Genomic DNA, 16,073 nt, shown 5'->3' on the forward strand with positions numbered 1-16,073 from the left:
CAAGTACCTATTGTCAAGTTTAAGAAAACTGATTTTAATTCGAACTTAAATCAAAAATCATGCTTCGTATTTGTCTTAAGCTTTGCACTTCTAACCTGGCGATGCCATGGGTCTTATTTCTGTAACTTCTTCCATGAGGCAGGTAATGATTACCCAGGTCAAGTCCTTCACACGAATTACAGCTGTTTCAGACGTCAGTTAAACTTTGCATGACTAGAATGTCGTTTTAAGTTAATACAATGAGATTTTCTATCAAAACATGCTTCCTATTTTAAAAAATTAGTCTCTATTTCAAACTCATCAGTAGGTTTTTTGTAAAGTTTGCAAATGGAAAACCATTTTTTCTTCCTTCTTGAGCAAATTAATGATGTCAAGATGGACAGGGCCTGAAGCTCCTGACAGAGGCCAAGACTGTCCTGCGAGGCTCAGCTGACCCGCAGAATGACACAAAGTCTCTGTCACCAGCAGGGCAAGGCCAGCCCCCCCATCCTTTTATCTTCCAAGGGCCATTTACATTATTTTAGCAAGTCTCAACATGGCTACCTACTAGGCCTTCTTCAAATCAGTCCTTGGAGTAACAGGTGGTGAGCAAGAAGGTAGGATGAAGTGCCCTCCCCGATGCTCAGGAGAGGGTCAGCCCTCAGCAAGAGCTGAGTCCTGGCCAGTCACCCCACATTCCCCTATATTACAGCCAAAAGGCAACTTACATCCACACACCGTGATGGGGCGGCCTTGTGGAAGGGCAAGCCTCAGGTCAGGGAGTCACGTAACCCTGGATAGAAACCCCAGCCCAGCTGCAGCTGCGCCCCGAGTTCCTCACCTGAGTTCCTAACTCCTTTCACTGGTTTCATTTTTTCTTTCCATTTCTGGTTACAAAGCAAAATCAGACTTTGGGTGGGGTTTTGTTTCTTTTTTTAAAGTCCATTCCTGCAAGCTACTTCCCCAAGTGGATACCAATCCCCTAAGAACACAATCCCCTAAGACTGGACGCACAGTCTTGAGGAGCTGCCCACCCTTCCTCTTGTGGAGCAGTCACTTCTGGAAGGATGACCCAGATGACGGGAGGTTGGTCCCGAGGGTTAAAAGCCAAGGTCATAATGGCAGCCGGTGCCAGCATCCCTGGCACCCTGCACGGTGACCTGCCGCTCCCCGCCCCAGGCCCACCCTGAGCCCAAGGTCACAAGCGAGCCCAAGCACAGGGAGCACGTAGGCAAGGAACTGGCACAGCTGGGCCGTGCTGGCCCCTGCCCCCCAAGAGACGACAGTGCTTCTCGGCCCTTCTACCCACACACACACCCCTACTCCCCCAAAACATCCGAACTCGCTAAAACCCTCACACGGCACCTGCCCCAAGGCTGCTCCCAACAAAGCTTGGGCTTAGGCACCATCCAAGTGACATCCTTCACCTTCCCTGCTGACCATCTCACAGGTGCCATGAACTACTTTGTCTCCAGGACTTGTGGATCACAGAGATTATAATCTTGATAAAACGTTATGACTAGGGCAGACTCGGCTGTTAGGAATTTGATCGGGGATTACCTATGGAATATGAAGTTCCACTGGGCACAAGAATCACCTGCCTTACTCGTAAAACAGCCAGAAAAGTCAGTGAGGAATGGCTAACAGTTTGCATGAAGGCCTCTTGGCCTTCCCAACGTCTAGCTGGAAACACCTGCAAGAGAAATCAGCCCCACTGTCACTCCAACATACCTGGGGCCAACGGAGCCAAAAACTGTCAGAATTCAAGAGGACAACCTCACGTTCAACACAGGGTCAGTTCCCGAACACTCTCAACATTCAGAATTCAAGAGGACAACCTCACATTCAACACAGGGTCAGTTCCCGAACACTCTCAACATTCATCCCAACTCAAACCGTGATGCCCAACCAATGACAATAACTGTCGGTTTCTCACCACGCAGAAGTCCCCTGAAGGAAAGGAAAGCTGTCCTAAAACACACGTAGCATCTTACGTGATCAGGGCAACACCTCTGGCCAGAAGGGTGGTTCCCAAACTGGAGGTCAGCATTTTTGTTAAAAGTTATGCATTCTGTTTGCTTGAATATGCAAGAGGGAAAAAAAAAAAAAAAAAAACTACTAAAGACACGGTTGTGATAGCAAAGATATTGTTGCTTGGGATAAGGTGAGGTTGAAATTTGACTTAGCAGAACATTTAACAGGGCAGGTAGCACTTGTGGAGAGAGCAGCGATCACGAAAGCGGCGTGCAGAGATTTAGGTTTGGGATAAGCACACAGGAAATCAGGGACCCCTCCATGGGCCACACACATCCCTGAAGCTTAATAAAATTTCAGTCAAAATTCCATTGCCATCTGCATCCTACAGGTTTGTTTACAGTTATTTTATTTTGAATGGAAAAATGTAGTTCATAGACTAACGCCCAGAAGAGCCGCATCTAATTACACGCAGTGGCCAGAAAACCCACCATGACGGGTGTCCTCTCCTGGCAGGAAGCAAGGCCACGTCCACCTTCACCATCTCGTGCAGATGCCCTCTGTAACACACACCAGGGCATCAGCTGTCTCCTCTCTACACACCCAAACAGCAGGGAAATGGCCTGTCGCTCAAGACACAGGACATGCCAGCATCCTGGTGAAGGGCGGACCCCTGCGAGAACCACCCGCATGTCCTCCTATTTCTCTTACCTAAACTGCTGGCTTTGGCACCCCTTTCCTTACAACCACCAGACCATTTTGTGGAGCCTCACCGGCCCAGATGAACAGGCTGGGAAAATTCAACAAGGATAACATCACCAGGTACCACAGCGACCAGAAACGTTTAAGTGCCCCGGCAGCGGGTTCCGCCTTCTGTTTAAGGCACGCCTGGCACAGGCCTAACGGAGCAACTGCTTCTTCAATATGTTAGATTCAGGATCAAAAACACGATTGACATGTTCATGGAATTTGGAATGTTGTCAGCACACTTAAGGGCTAAATCAATACTTGCAACACAATGGTAAAGTAAGCTGTGACGTCTACCACGACCCACCTGCAGCGTTCTGCTCTCTGCCAAGCTGCCCCTCCTCGTACCAGTTAGGAAAGAAGCCTTGCTGACACGCACGGAGAAGTCACCTTCCTCTCAAACGTCTCCTGGCACTGCGCTGCTAGGGCTTTCCGAGACAGGTCCTGAAGCTGCAGACGCCCATGCTGCCACTGCAAGCTCAGCAGGGCCCAGCTCAGTGCTGCTGTCAGAAACAGGACTGCAGCTGAATTTTCTGAGCTGTAAAGAGATCTTTGGCCAGTGAGGGGAGCCATTGCTTTGGTCTATGAGTGGCTCTAAATGCTGCTGTGGTTCACTCACAGTTCTCCACTCTCTGAAGACTGCCTATTCCTTAACTGCTTCAAGATGCCCACATATGATGAGAAAGAGGTGAAAAGTGGGTTAGTTACAGTAACTATATGTCTAACATCACTGTAAAGACACACTTTTTTACACAATTATTTTTAATTGAACTTGAAGGTGTTTATTGCATTCTATTTTTGGTGGAAAAAACGTCACATAGGTTTATTTAGCACAACCTTGTGAGATACACAAAGTGTAACTGGGAATGAGCATTTTCTACTCCTAGTCCGTTTCTGAGGACTAAATCATGAACTGCTCCACTGGAATGAAGTCCTTCTTGCAGCAGCTGGGCACCAAGTCTAACGTTTATTAATTTTCTCCTTTCAGTATAGGCAGCAACTCACCATTTTCTTTCAATTCCTAAAAATAAAAAAAAGAAACAATATCATGCATATATATATATACACGTGTGAAAAATGAAAACATCTAAACAACGACAGATCACATCTCTATCACAGAACCCAAAGAAACACCTTACTGGATGAAAACTGCAGTCCGCCTACACACTCGAACTACGGATCACACCATAAAAACTGCACACACTATCACTTACAAACTTAAAGTGAAAAGGTCTTCTAAAGCTAACAGATATTTTTAGCATTAGTGAACACAGCAGTCAGGGCAAAACAATGAAGCTTCCTATTTAAACAATAGTGATAAACTGGGAAAATTGACATTAATCAATAAAACCACTAAAATCCACTCGCACTGCTCTCTGGAGTAAACCCAAACAGGCGTGATCCTGTCACACACACACAGACAGCAAGGTCTGGGGATCTTCTACTCATTTAACAGGCAGCATCCGGCTACACCAAAAAGCCAAGCAGGGCCTCCATGAGCACACAGCTCAGAGGCAGCCGGCCACGCGGCACAGTGGGTGGGCCAGGTGGCCCTCAGGTGGAGTCTGGCCACGGCTGCCCGAACTCCTGTCTGTGTTTCCTCACCCACTGGGAGGATGACACGCAGTGACCTACGGGAAGCACCACAGTGGCCTGCCTGGCACAGCGCAGGCCCTTCAGACGCGGCTGTGCCCGTGAGCCAGTGGCTTAAACAGCAACCTCATGTAAATATTCTGACTCTCAACTGTTTCTGCGTCCAAACATTCTGCAGTGGTGAACTGTTCGCTCTTTACAGGTAACATTAATTCACTGTGTACACATCAAGTAATAGATATTTTTCTCAGGACAGCAGCTGGACAGAGTCCTTGAGTCGCCGACCAGTTCATTCAAGCACCCTTCCAACCAAAACAGCACTCACGGCTCCTGCTGAGGGCAGCCGGGGTGAACCTGTCGGCAGCGCGGCTGAGGCTTTAAGTGACCTACAGAGGAACAGCTGCCCGCTGCCAGAAATGCACCAAAATAGCAAAGTGGCAGCTATTCCCAGTTATCTTCTCAAAGAAAAATGTTAACAATATCACAACTTTCCAAATGTATAAGTTCTCAGCAGGCGAACACAAAAAGTCATATAGCAAACACCATTACATACCTAAAAAGAAACACCGTTACATACCTAAAAAGAAGCTGCCCAGTGCAGCTCAGCTTTAGAATTAAATGAGATTTATTGATTGTTTCTCCCTGAGAGCTACCAGTGGCTGAGGTACAGGCTATAAAACATTCAGACATGAACAGGCTCAAGAGTATTTGGGGTCTGAAGACTGCTTGTGTCTTACAAAAATAAAAAACAGATATAAAATAACAAATGCAGATCTATTTTTGTTGCTTCAAGGCTATGCAAAAGCCAGAATGCTAAACCTTTTTTTTCCCTCCAGGAATGTGACAGTTTATTGGGGAAATGCCTCACTGGCTTGCTCAAGAAGTGTGGTGTCAAACCTGAAACTCAGCAGGAGACAAAAACTGGGCGGACAACACCCAGGATCAGGGGCTCTGCGCCCAGAGGCGCTGGCCGTGAGTTCAGAAAACCTACCGGCACTCAGGACTGACGGCACTCAGGGCTGGGCCAGAGTTCTTTCACGGGACGAAAGCGTGAGTTAAAAACTTCCATTTTATAAGATAACTAGAGGCAGCAGTACTTACTCCTTGGCTTTCCACTTAAAACGTCAGGGATCTGCCCTCAGAGAAAATCCTCTAACCAGCGAGACCGAGGAGGGCCTGAGCCCCGGCAGCTCCACCGCCCGCCTTGCGGGAAGGCTGGCACCTCTGGGGCAGAGCGCCGCATTCCTGTCCAGGCCCCCTGTGCCCACCCACTGCCGCCCTCCTCCCACACCACCAGGCCCAGGGTGGGCCTGGGTCAGGGGGAGAGTCTGAGGATGTTAAAGCTGCGGCTGCCCCCTGGGGTCCTGGGTTAACCAGCAGAGCGCAGGAGCACACATGTGCTACCAGGTAGGGGTACCCGAAGTTCTGGACTTTAAATTCTATAAGAAAAGTCATGTCCGTTTATAATTCAGTTAGAACTTAGCTAAAGCAAACAAAGATGGCAATTTATCATCAAAGACAGATAAGAAACGGTGTCCTTTTAAAACACGCTTACAGTCTGACAGAGCTCTCCAATTTTCTAGCATCTGGGAACCAAAGGGGGACTTGGAGATGACCTCATGCGATCCTGAGGTCAGTGACCTCAGGCCTCGGTGGCACAGCCAGCAGGGCTGTGCCAGCACTGGGTCTCAGACCCCAGCCCTCAGCCTCGCACTCTTCACGCCATCACCACGTGCACGTAAGGCAAAAGAGAATGACACCAGAAAATACAATTATCATAATATAAATATAAAAGGACAGGAGAACTTTAGGATAGGAACAAAACAAACACTTCTGGCTGGAAAAAGAAATCTATGAATGATTCACAGACAAGAGGGGCCTTGAAGAATACAGAAAGCATTCTTAAATATGGGATATGCAAGGAAATCCAAAGCAGAGACAGGGTGAAAAAAAGCTGAAAACGTGGAAGAACATAGTACAGTGTGAGTAAATCAAGTTTTGAGTTTGACTACACCCAGAGCTGCTCTGAGTGCCAAGTCACACTTCAGACCCTGACCAGCAGTCCCACGAGAGCTGGAGGAGGTTCTGAAAGGACCCAACGTGGCAGGAAAGGCCGCAAAGTAAGGGGCTGATTTGACCGAGCCAGGTGAGAGGTAAGAGCACAACAAAAGACTATGGGCGTAGAGATGGTAACGCTGGTCTAGGAGTGAGCAGACACGGGGCCAGAAAAGAACAGCAAGGACAACCCCAATGAAATGGTAATTTTCAAACGTGCCCGGGTTTTCAGTTTTCTGGGCTCCCAGACGAATCCCGACCTCACCTTAACGATATCCAGTCCTCCAACAAGCTCCCCTTTCACATACAGCTGAGGGTATGTTGGCCAATTGGAGTAAGCTTTTAATCCTTGCCGAACCTACGGAAACAACATAAACCCTGAAACCTTCCTATCAAATCGGGATTAAATGATAAGACAAAGGACAAAACCCAAAATACAGAACTTACTTCTTCATCCTCCAATATATCAAATGTCTCATATTCAACACTACAAAAAGGAGAAAATTTTTGTTTTAGACAAAATTTATAAAAACGATTTGGTGTTTCAAAAACAGTCAAGAAAAGCAAAACTATTGTTGCTAACAAAATTTACTGTGGAAAAGTGCAAATGATTTTACCTCTTAATCTGTCAAGTACTACACAGAATAAGTCATCCCAAGATACAAATGAATCTGGATTTTCTCTACATGATATCAGGTTAGACACGGGTCAGCGACCTTTATTTGAAGGGTGAGGGAGTAAACATTTCAGCTCTGCAGCCCCAAAGTCTCTGCTCCCACCGCTCACCTCTGCTGTGAAGCACACAAGCAGCCAGAGGAGGTGAACAGGACAGTGTTTCAATAAAACTTTATTTACATAAGCAGGCGCCCAGCTGCAATCTGTCGAGCCCGGTTAGCCTCACCCTCAGTGTTCACGCAGGCCTGGCGTTAACACCCTCGCTCCATTTCCAGCCTTCTGGGCACCGCTGCTTCCTAACCTACTGGCAGCTGCTTAGGGCGCAGGAGGGAGCAGCCCTGCCAGCGCCCACGGATGGAGGCTGGAGGCTCACCAGCTGGGGGAACAACACTGCCAACCAGCTCCACCCTCTGCAGATGCACTTTCCACACAGCAACCGGCTTATTTCAGAACACACATGCTGTCTTCAATACGCATGAAGCCAGTGAAAGGGTTGTGGCTTTATGCTGTGTAATGAACACTACTTGTCTAGATGAATGAAAATTCAGCCACATCTACTCGGGAGGATTACATGACAAGGTCGTCAAGGAATGAGAAAATGCATGACCGAATCCCTGTAGGAAGACTGCAGGGATGTGTGCAATTCCAAAAACTGGCCAAAGAAAATGCCACATATAAAAAAACAAATTTTGTTTTCCATAAAACCAAAACCATCTTCATATAGAAATCTTGTTTACTTAGTAAATAAACAAGTTCCAAAGAAACTGTCCATGATGCAGGAAACAGTCAAAAAAATAACTTGACGGGATAAATCAGCAGCAAGTACCAAAAAAGGAATGTTTGAAAGAAGAGCAAAAAAGATTAAAACCACACACACACACACACACACACACACACACACACACACACACACACACACACACAGTGTGAGCCTCCCCCAAGCTGAGCTGAGGAGGCAGGTCTCCTCGCCGACACAGTATGAAGACAATAATGAGTTCTGGAACCATCTATAAGGGGTCTAGGAAGTGCGGGGCCAGGGCGTCCCTCGCAGTCCAATGGTTAGGATGCCACGCGTCCCCTGAAGAGGGCACAGGTTCAATCCCTGGTCGGGGAACTAAGATCCCGCAAGCTGCTGGGTGCGGCCAAAGAAACAAAAAGTGCTGGGCCTAAATGTGCAGAGGTACCTAGAGCCACAGCAGCCAGCACATCTCCTAAGAGTGCATCGTACAGGGTGCTTTCACACCTCCACACACGCCAGGTCCTCGGCCCCTCAGGGCACACATGCTCTGGCTAGGGAAGGAACACACAGGTACAAGAATGGAGGAACGGAATAAGGCGCCAGGAGCTTCCCCCACATTCTAAGGGCTCCCAGCAAGGTCAAGGTCCATGTAAGTTAACAGACCCTGGGAGGTATTCAGCCAGTCTGGAGACAGGAGGGCCTTCTCTCCCAAAGAAGGCCCTCTGCTCGGGGGTAACTGGTGCTTCCAGCCCAATCATAATTGGACAGACATAGGACAGAAGATAAAGGTATGGAGACTTTCTACTGAATACTTGAGCTGTGTTGGGCCCGGAGTTGTCCCATCCTGGCCTCAGGACCTGAGGGCACCCGCTGGCACTAGGGAGAGATGGCCTGAGCGTGACTCACCAGGAGCTGTGGCAGAGGGAAGACAGAGAAAGGGGCGTAAGAAAAGAGCAAAGCCAAGCCGGCCTCTCCTACATCCTGGGGCAGGTGAAGATGGGGCAGCTGGAGGCGAGAGGACAGGATCGACTAAACTCTCCCTCTGTGAAACGTCACAATCATTTGAAGAGAACAACAGAGCTGCTTCTTTTGTCCCTGAAGTTGTATTTGAAGCTGTGCTACTCCACCCTGCCCAAGAATGCCCAGACGCTTCAGAGATTACTGTCCCTGTCACTTCACAGGGTCGGCTAGTCTATTTAAAGCTACAATATTAAAAAGAAGCAGCTAAAAAATAACGAAGAAAAGTAAGCAAAAACGTTTGACAACCCCAAAGAACATGTGCTGGGTTTTGCGGCTTTTAACCACAAAAATCAATTACAATTTTCTTACCTGGCAGCTTCATCACTGAGAAGATGAAAAGCATGGTTTCACCCTACTTCTCAGACCCACATAATGGGTCTTAGTTTGTATCCTATCAGTCTCATAACTACTTGGAAATTAGAATTTTTTTTAAAGAAAATTAAAAACCTACAATACACCTTCCCTGAAATATCTTTATGCGTGGTAAGAACTCAGTTATTAACTTTCTTCCGGGAAAGTAGACACTTATTTTGATGGTTGTCAAAATACCTCCTTTATGTTACCGAGGGGTTGACATTGGCCAGAATATATGAACAGATACAACTGAAAAGCATCCGTGGCAGAACTGACACGTTAGAATTCCTTAAATGTACCATTTGAAAACAAAATTTACTTACCCAGTACTATTTAGTATTTCCAGAATCTGCCTGCTGAAGCCACACTTCGCTTCCTAAATTCAGAAAAGAACAAAGGTTAGGATGCATTGCACACCCACACAGCCCACTAGCCTGGTCCTAGCAGCGCCTTGTCAAGGGCGACAGCACCTGCAGCAGGCAGCCGCCTCCTGGGGCCTCTTCACATCAAGAGCCGTCAGAGGGATGAGACCTGCACCTTCGAGACGGACCCATCCACACATCGTCCCAGACACACAGCCCCAGACGTCCTTCACTTTGTAACCACTGGAGACGACGTGGGTTCTAACATGATAACCTCCGTGGTCAGAAAGGCCCCAGGTCAAACCCTGACGTTCCTGCTGCCCCTTCTCTATGGCGCTCAGACAGACAGTGGCGACTCCACCCTTGTGCAATGACTGGGACCATCGTTTTCCTAGTCCCAACCGGACTCCCACCCCCACTTTTTAAATGTATCTTTACATTAGAGAGTACCAAGCTTTTCTGAGGTTATGGGAAAACCTTACAGTTGTTTTCATGCCACAGGGTTCCAGATCCCAGTCCTGTGGAAAAGACTTGGCACCACATAAACAACCTTACCTGCACTCACAACTCTGTCCCCAGAATTTATGAACACTCCCTGGGCTTCCAGGAAAAAAATTTTTGAGGATAAAAATCTGCTTTAAATAATCACCAAGAATAAAAAAAAAAAAAAAGGTGACTGGGAATTATTAACTTCTCTACTTTGTTTTAATAAATACAGTGAAGCAGTCAGAGAATCCAGTGTTCCTGACCTGTTGAAACTCACGTTACCACATCTTCCCGGCTACCCTCACTTTCACTGTGGCTGTTACATTCACTAGCCACGGAAGCTGTGTTACTTACATCAGCGTTCACACCGGTTATGGTAAGCTCATTCTCAAAATGACCTTGTATCATGCAGTCCATTCACAAAGGGGGAAACAGAAGCTCTGGGGCGGCAAGTGGCCTGCCCAGCACAGCCGCTCAACAAGCGAGGCTGGCTGAACTGCAGTGTCGTTACTGAGTCAGCCTGGCCTCCCAGAGCCTTACTGCCCTCTGTCCAGCCTTGCCCGCTTCAACAACTGGTTGAGAATAAAGAAAAGTAACAGAGGGTGGCTTCTGGAGATCACCAATCTAATCTAAATGCAAAGGATAGTTCTGATCAAGCTATCAGTAGGGGTGATCTATCAAACTTGATTTTCAAAACGATGCACAACCAACACAACTTTCATCCATCAAAGCCACAAGCAGCCTCCCAATACAAATAAACTTGCCAAACCACTCCACTCATTCATCACACAAGTCCTGAGACCCAAGATGCAGCCCCAGTTTCTTTCTCCATCGTCCACACTTGGAAAGGAAGGTCTAGAGCTGCAAACCCAGAGCTAGGAGGGTTTCCAGACCTCGGGAGTTCAGAACCAAACTGCACGCTCCAGCAGTCGATGGCAGCTAACGGAACCCATCCGGTGTTCACAGTGCTGACCACGTCCGCTGACAACACTGGGCAGCACAAAGGAGTGCACCCCTGAGGTGCTGATGAGAAAGTCTAAGCGAAATGCACATGGTTCTGTCTGATCTCCACCAGCACCAATTAAGGCCTGGGTGGCTTCCTGCTACCACTGCAGCGTCATTAGCCAAACCAGATAAAAAAGAGTTCCGTGTTCCCTTGCTGCAGATGTTAGCATCAAAAGAAATTACAAATAAAACCACTTTTGAGTGCTTTACCTGTTTGTTTCCTTTCATAAAGAGCATCACAGACGCTTTATTTGTCAGTACTTTGAGCCTGAAGAGAGAAAAGCGATATAAAATGGCTCAGCTCAGTTATTAAACACCGCTCTCGCGCCGCTTCATGAGTAGCATGCATAGTTGAGGGACAGCAGGATGAGAGTGCACAGCTTCGAGTGGCATTAAACAAGCAAATGCACTGACATTTTCCTTTGTTTCACTGTCTCCCTAAGCCACTGTAAAACACAATATGGCTTTTTAAGGCAACGAATGTGCCTTCAAGTTGCAATTTAAGCCCATCAACTCACAGAACTAAAAAAATAATAAAAACCAACTCAGTAAGGAATTGTTCAGTAAGGGTCCTACAGACTGAACCCACCCAGAATTTCCAGAACTAGACATCTGCGTCCCTTTCCCATCCTGCGGCCCGCATGGCTCTGCACTCTTCATGCCCACAAGGTCCCACCTGGAGGGAGAAGCGCTACATCTTGGAGCCACCAACAAACACAAGCTGCCAAAATCAAATGCTCTCATCCCGACTCTATATTTGGTACTTTATACCATCTTTCCAACCTCATGAGCTAACGTGCTGTCATGACTGCCAACCATCTGTATACAGCCTAGAGTCCAGTAATGAATCTCAGGAACAGTCCACGTCAGGGTGACAGGCTGCCAAAGGGCCTCTGGGCCCCACAGTGGTCACAGCACCATGTTCTCCTTCTTCCACGTGCTCTGGATCATTCGTGGTTCAAAACCTCCTCAGAGAAAAATGGCACCACCGACGAAACACACAAACCATGCACAGAGCTACGCCACGTACACTGTCATGCGGTACAATCAGCTGATGCTCAGACCCCATCCCTCACCTGGAGACCCAACTACTGGGATCCAGGGAACCCAAACAGGTCCCTGCGACCCACCACAGAGACGTGGTCAAGCCCAGGAACTCAGGCTCCTGCACTTTGTTTGCCAGGAGCCCTGTAAAGTATTACTCAAAATACACTGAATATTACTTTCTATATAATTCTACCCAGTTATCTTCTGGTGTCTGAAACCACAGAAGATGCAAATGAAGCACATTAGGAAAAGAGAGAGAAGGTCTGATGAAGAACAGGGACAAAAACACCAACAAAAGTGTATTCAACACAGAGGAAAATAAACTGAAAACAAATACAAGCATATCTGTGAAAAGAAATTAGAGAAAGCACAGCAGCCTCCTGAGGCCACACAGCCTCCGTGAGCCACCCAGGCTATACAGCAAAATCCCGACTGAGGACACCAGAGTATCAAGGGGACCAGAAGCATCACTCTCTTATCAAAAAGACAGTCAAGGGTGTAAATCATTTGAGAAAATGTGGCACTTGAAGGTCAGCTCGACATACATGCAAACTATGAGGATTCCTTTATTAATCAAAAACAGATAAATGAGGTGTTTATTATTAAACACTTTTAGAAAATCTCAAAAGGTGAAATGATAAGAAAACACAAGAGGAAGTTTTACCTTACAAACTCAAGCCTCAACTATGAATGGCTGATATGCTGCTATATTTCAAAACAGTTTTTAATCCTCTACATTAATTAATATTTAGTACAATTAAATCCCAACTTTAAGTCTTCCTACAGGCCAAAGTCCAAACTTTCTATAAGATAAAATCTCCAAAAGCAGATTTAGATCCTTCATAAAACACAGAGATTCTGCAGCTCTGAAATCTCCCTGAATTTTAAGTTATCACGGTTCTTAGAAAGGCAATGAGAAATCCCTAAACTGTTTCCACGCGAACTCCACGCACGGCATCTGTTTCCCACACTGAACACTTTCCAGCGCGTTCTGCCGGCACAGTGACAGCAACAGGCATTAGGCCCCCACAGAAGAAAGCACAAGGAAGCCAGCTGTGTGCCACAGGCAGGAACCGTTACTAAAACCTGAACACCAAGACCACTGGCTCCCAGCTCTGAAATGCAGGGAGAGGACTAAACTTTGGTCGTTCCATGCTGACAGTGACATTTCTACAAAAACAAAGAATATCCTCCACATAATTGGTACCAAATCTTCTCCAGTCCAAGTTAGACCTTCCCAAGTTTGCACGACTAGTTTCCAAATGACACAATTATGACCTTGGCATACAAAAGAAAATCTCTGATTTCTATATAGAAAGAGGAATGCAAAAACAGAAAATTTAAAAATATTTTTAAAACAACAGCAGACTGAAACTTCTCAAACACTTACCTTTCCTCTAACTTGGGGGCTTTGGGACAAATTGTATCTAGTTCTTTAGATGCTTCTAGCTCCTAAAATAAATATACGTGTAAGTTTAAAAAAACATTTATTATAACATAAATCTCCTTGGTCATCCATAATACAAAATATCAGTGAATCACCTCATCAGAAACACTTAGTATTTATTCCAGATCCATATTCATAAAGGTAGGTTCTTAAGAAATTTACACTTTAGATATAATACAGCACTTATAAAAGTATGTTTAAATATAAAAATTCTTTACAAGGTACAGTCTTCTCAATTCTAACCTTAATTATATCAAGTCCTCCTATGAGCTCTCCAGAGACATACAGCTGGGGATAGGTGGGCCAGTTGGAATAGGTTTTGAGGCCCTGACGAACTTCTTCATCTGAGAAGATATCAAAACTGCTAAACTGAATATTATGTTTGTTAAGAATTTCCACCATCTGCTTGCTGAAACCTGCATACAGAAAAAGAAATTAAAGAACTTAATTTCTCTCTTACATACACACAATTTTAAATTAATTCAGAGTACATATTATCTACTGAACATAGATGCCTGCCTCTATTTTACCAATGATTTAACTTGCACAGCTGAACAGTACGTAAGGAGGAAAAGAATTCCAAGAACCCCTTCTCTGACCTTGAACCACACCACATGTTCAGGTATGGCTTAACTTTTTAACCTGTGAGTTTAAAAAAAAAAAAGTGTATGTTTATTTATCAAAGTTCTTCTTCAACATTAGGTACATTTTTGTTGTAGAAGAAACAGTACCGCCAAAAAGCAGAGGCCTCGAGTCCCGGCACTGGCTCCATTCACCAAGAGGAGGCACAGTTCAGGCCTAGACAACCACCGCCCCCTCCGGCACTCTCCCACCAATCAAGTGACGGACGTGGACACCCACACAGTCTCTCCCCGCTCTGCTCTTCTGTGCATCTATGAGAATCAACACTGGGTGGAGGAAAAAATTCTACCATTGTTATTTTTAACTACTACTTGACCATACTTGGAAACCCAACTGTTTGGTTCTACTGCTCTTTTACTACTTCCTGTATATCCATTTCAGTAGTTCTCAACTTTTACCATCCCTAAATAGAATAAATTAAAAATCAAGAAGCCATGTGCTCTCTTTTAGTCCAAAATGGATATAATACATTGAATTTCAAAGCCATCTTCTCTGTTGTTAATATATGAACTGTCAATAGACTGACGGTATTCTTTCTCATCTGGTGTCATAACTTGACAGTTTCTTTTCTAAAACTATTTACATTCCCCAAAGTATGTAATGTGATTTTTTTTTTACCGCACTGTAGTGACAATCTTATGTTCCATGATTTTATTATACTTTCATGACACATTTTTGTTCTGTACTTTTTTGACATCATTTTCTTATTATGACATTAGTACTGAAGAATAAGAGTGTGAATATCAGTCTTTTATAAACCTGTTAGTCTTGTCTGAAAAGAGGATATTTTTCTTTCTGTAAGCTAATATCTTCCCGATTGTTTTTCAATACTCTGTGCTCTACTCTTTCACATCATTCTTTTCAAACAGTCATAATCCATTGGAAAATAACCTACTCTTCAGATTCAAAATTCCTAGAAGATTTAACAGTGTCTGCAATTACTTTTAAATAAAATCAAATCATGAAATTCAGTATAAGATTAATTGTAAGAACAGGCTTTACCTGAAGTCATGCAAAAGCACCCACTATTAAAACATGGATCTATTACTGAGCTCGAGACATTTTTAGATCTGCCATTCATTGAGATGAAGCACCAGTATTTATTTGTAAAGCATATAAGTTGCTTTTCCTACAACCAAAGTGTTAAGTTCATGTACAGCCTGAAGTAAAACACTGATTCTGAAATTTTTTATTCATCTGGGAGTTCATTAGTAAACAGCTAACGGCTGATTGCTGGTGGTTATTCTGTTGCCAATATATTAACTCACTGCTACTGTAACTGGCTGAGAAAAAGCTTTATTTCTGCTTTAGGCAATTACATGCAGACTAGAAAGATTGATTGGTAGAGTTTCATTTTTAAGGGTTAAAGTGGCAGACTGGAAATGTTATGCTTAAGGATAAAATAGAAGGCTTTATTCTAATAACAAAGTATTTACACACACTTTCTTTTTTTTAAGAAAAACGCATGCATGCAATAAAAATATTTAAAAGTAGAAAAAGCATGTTTAACTGTCACAGAATCACCACTTCTGTCCTCAATCGTTTCTGCTCATGACAGAGACATGAATAAGGAGGCTAACTGCCACACTTCATCACTATCTAACAGCAACAAAACCCTGAAGAACACTTCAGAACCTGCAATGTTTTTTGTGTCTGATTTAAAAAGTAAAACCCAGTTAGATGATTCTTACTGCAGGAGAAATTTCTGCACTGTGGTTAAATACTTTTTGCTTTGTTAAAAGCTTTGTTAGCGGAAATAGATATAAGAATTCCCAAATAACTTATTTAACCTGCATGTTCAAAGATTTATCATTCTGTTTAAAAAGATGTACATCTCAGTGCTTCTTGAAAATCATCCTAAACATGAGAGCCCTCTCTTTCCTGTCCTCCTGAGCAGCACCGAATAAGGATCATCTAATTTTTTGACGACTGAGACCCTATTGACATA

At 44.8% G+C, this 16,073-nt stretch overlaps 1 protein-coding gene across 3 annotated transcripts in view; it reads right to left on the minus strand.

The window, feature by feature from the left end:
• Nucleotides 1–3,457: 3,457 nt before the first annotated feature.
• The window catches only part of GLRX3 (glutaredoxin 3), a 31,694-nt gene continuing 19,078 nt past the window's right edge, over nucleotides 3,458–16,073 (minus strand). For 2 of the 3 annotated variants that reach the window (XM_057734951.1, XM_057734952.1), the window contains 7 exons: nucleotides 13,727–13,899; nucleotides 13,427–13,488; nucleotides 11,200–11,257; nucleotides 9,460–9,512; nucleotides 6,796–6,835; nucleotides 6,614–6,706; nucleotides 3,458–3,721 (listed from right to left, as the gene is read on the minus strand). In XM_057734951.1, coding sequence (XP_057590934.1) covers nucleotides 3,671–3,721; nucleotides 6,614–6,706; nucleotides 6,796–6,835; nucleotides 9,460–9,512; nucleotides 11,200–11,257; nucleotides 13,427–13,488; nucleotides 13,727–13,899 — 530 coding nt within the window. In that variant the 3' untranslated portion in view covers nucleotides 3,458–3,670. Of the gene's footprint in view, nucleotides 3,722–6,613; nucleotides 6,707–6,795; nucleotides 6,836–8,574; nucleotides 8,675–9,459; nucleotides 9,513–11,199; nucleotides 11,258–13,426; nucleotides 13,489–13,726; nucleotides 13,900–16,073 lie in introns of those variants that run through there. The other variant, XR_009053715.1, reaches the window with a different exon arrangement.

This window comes from Hippopotamus amphibius, chromosome 5, assembly GCF_030028045.1.
Source record: "Hippopotamus amphibius kiboko isolate mHipAmp2 chromosome 5, mHipAmp2.hap2, whole genome shotgun sequence".
Classification (NCBI taxonomy): Eukaryota; Metazoa; Chordata; class Mammalia; order Artiodactyla; family Hippopotamidae; genus Hippopotamus; species Hippopotamus amphibius.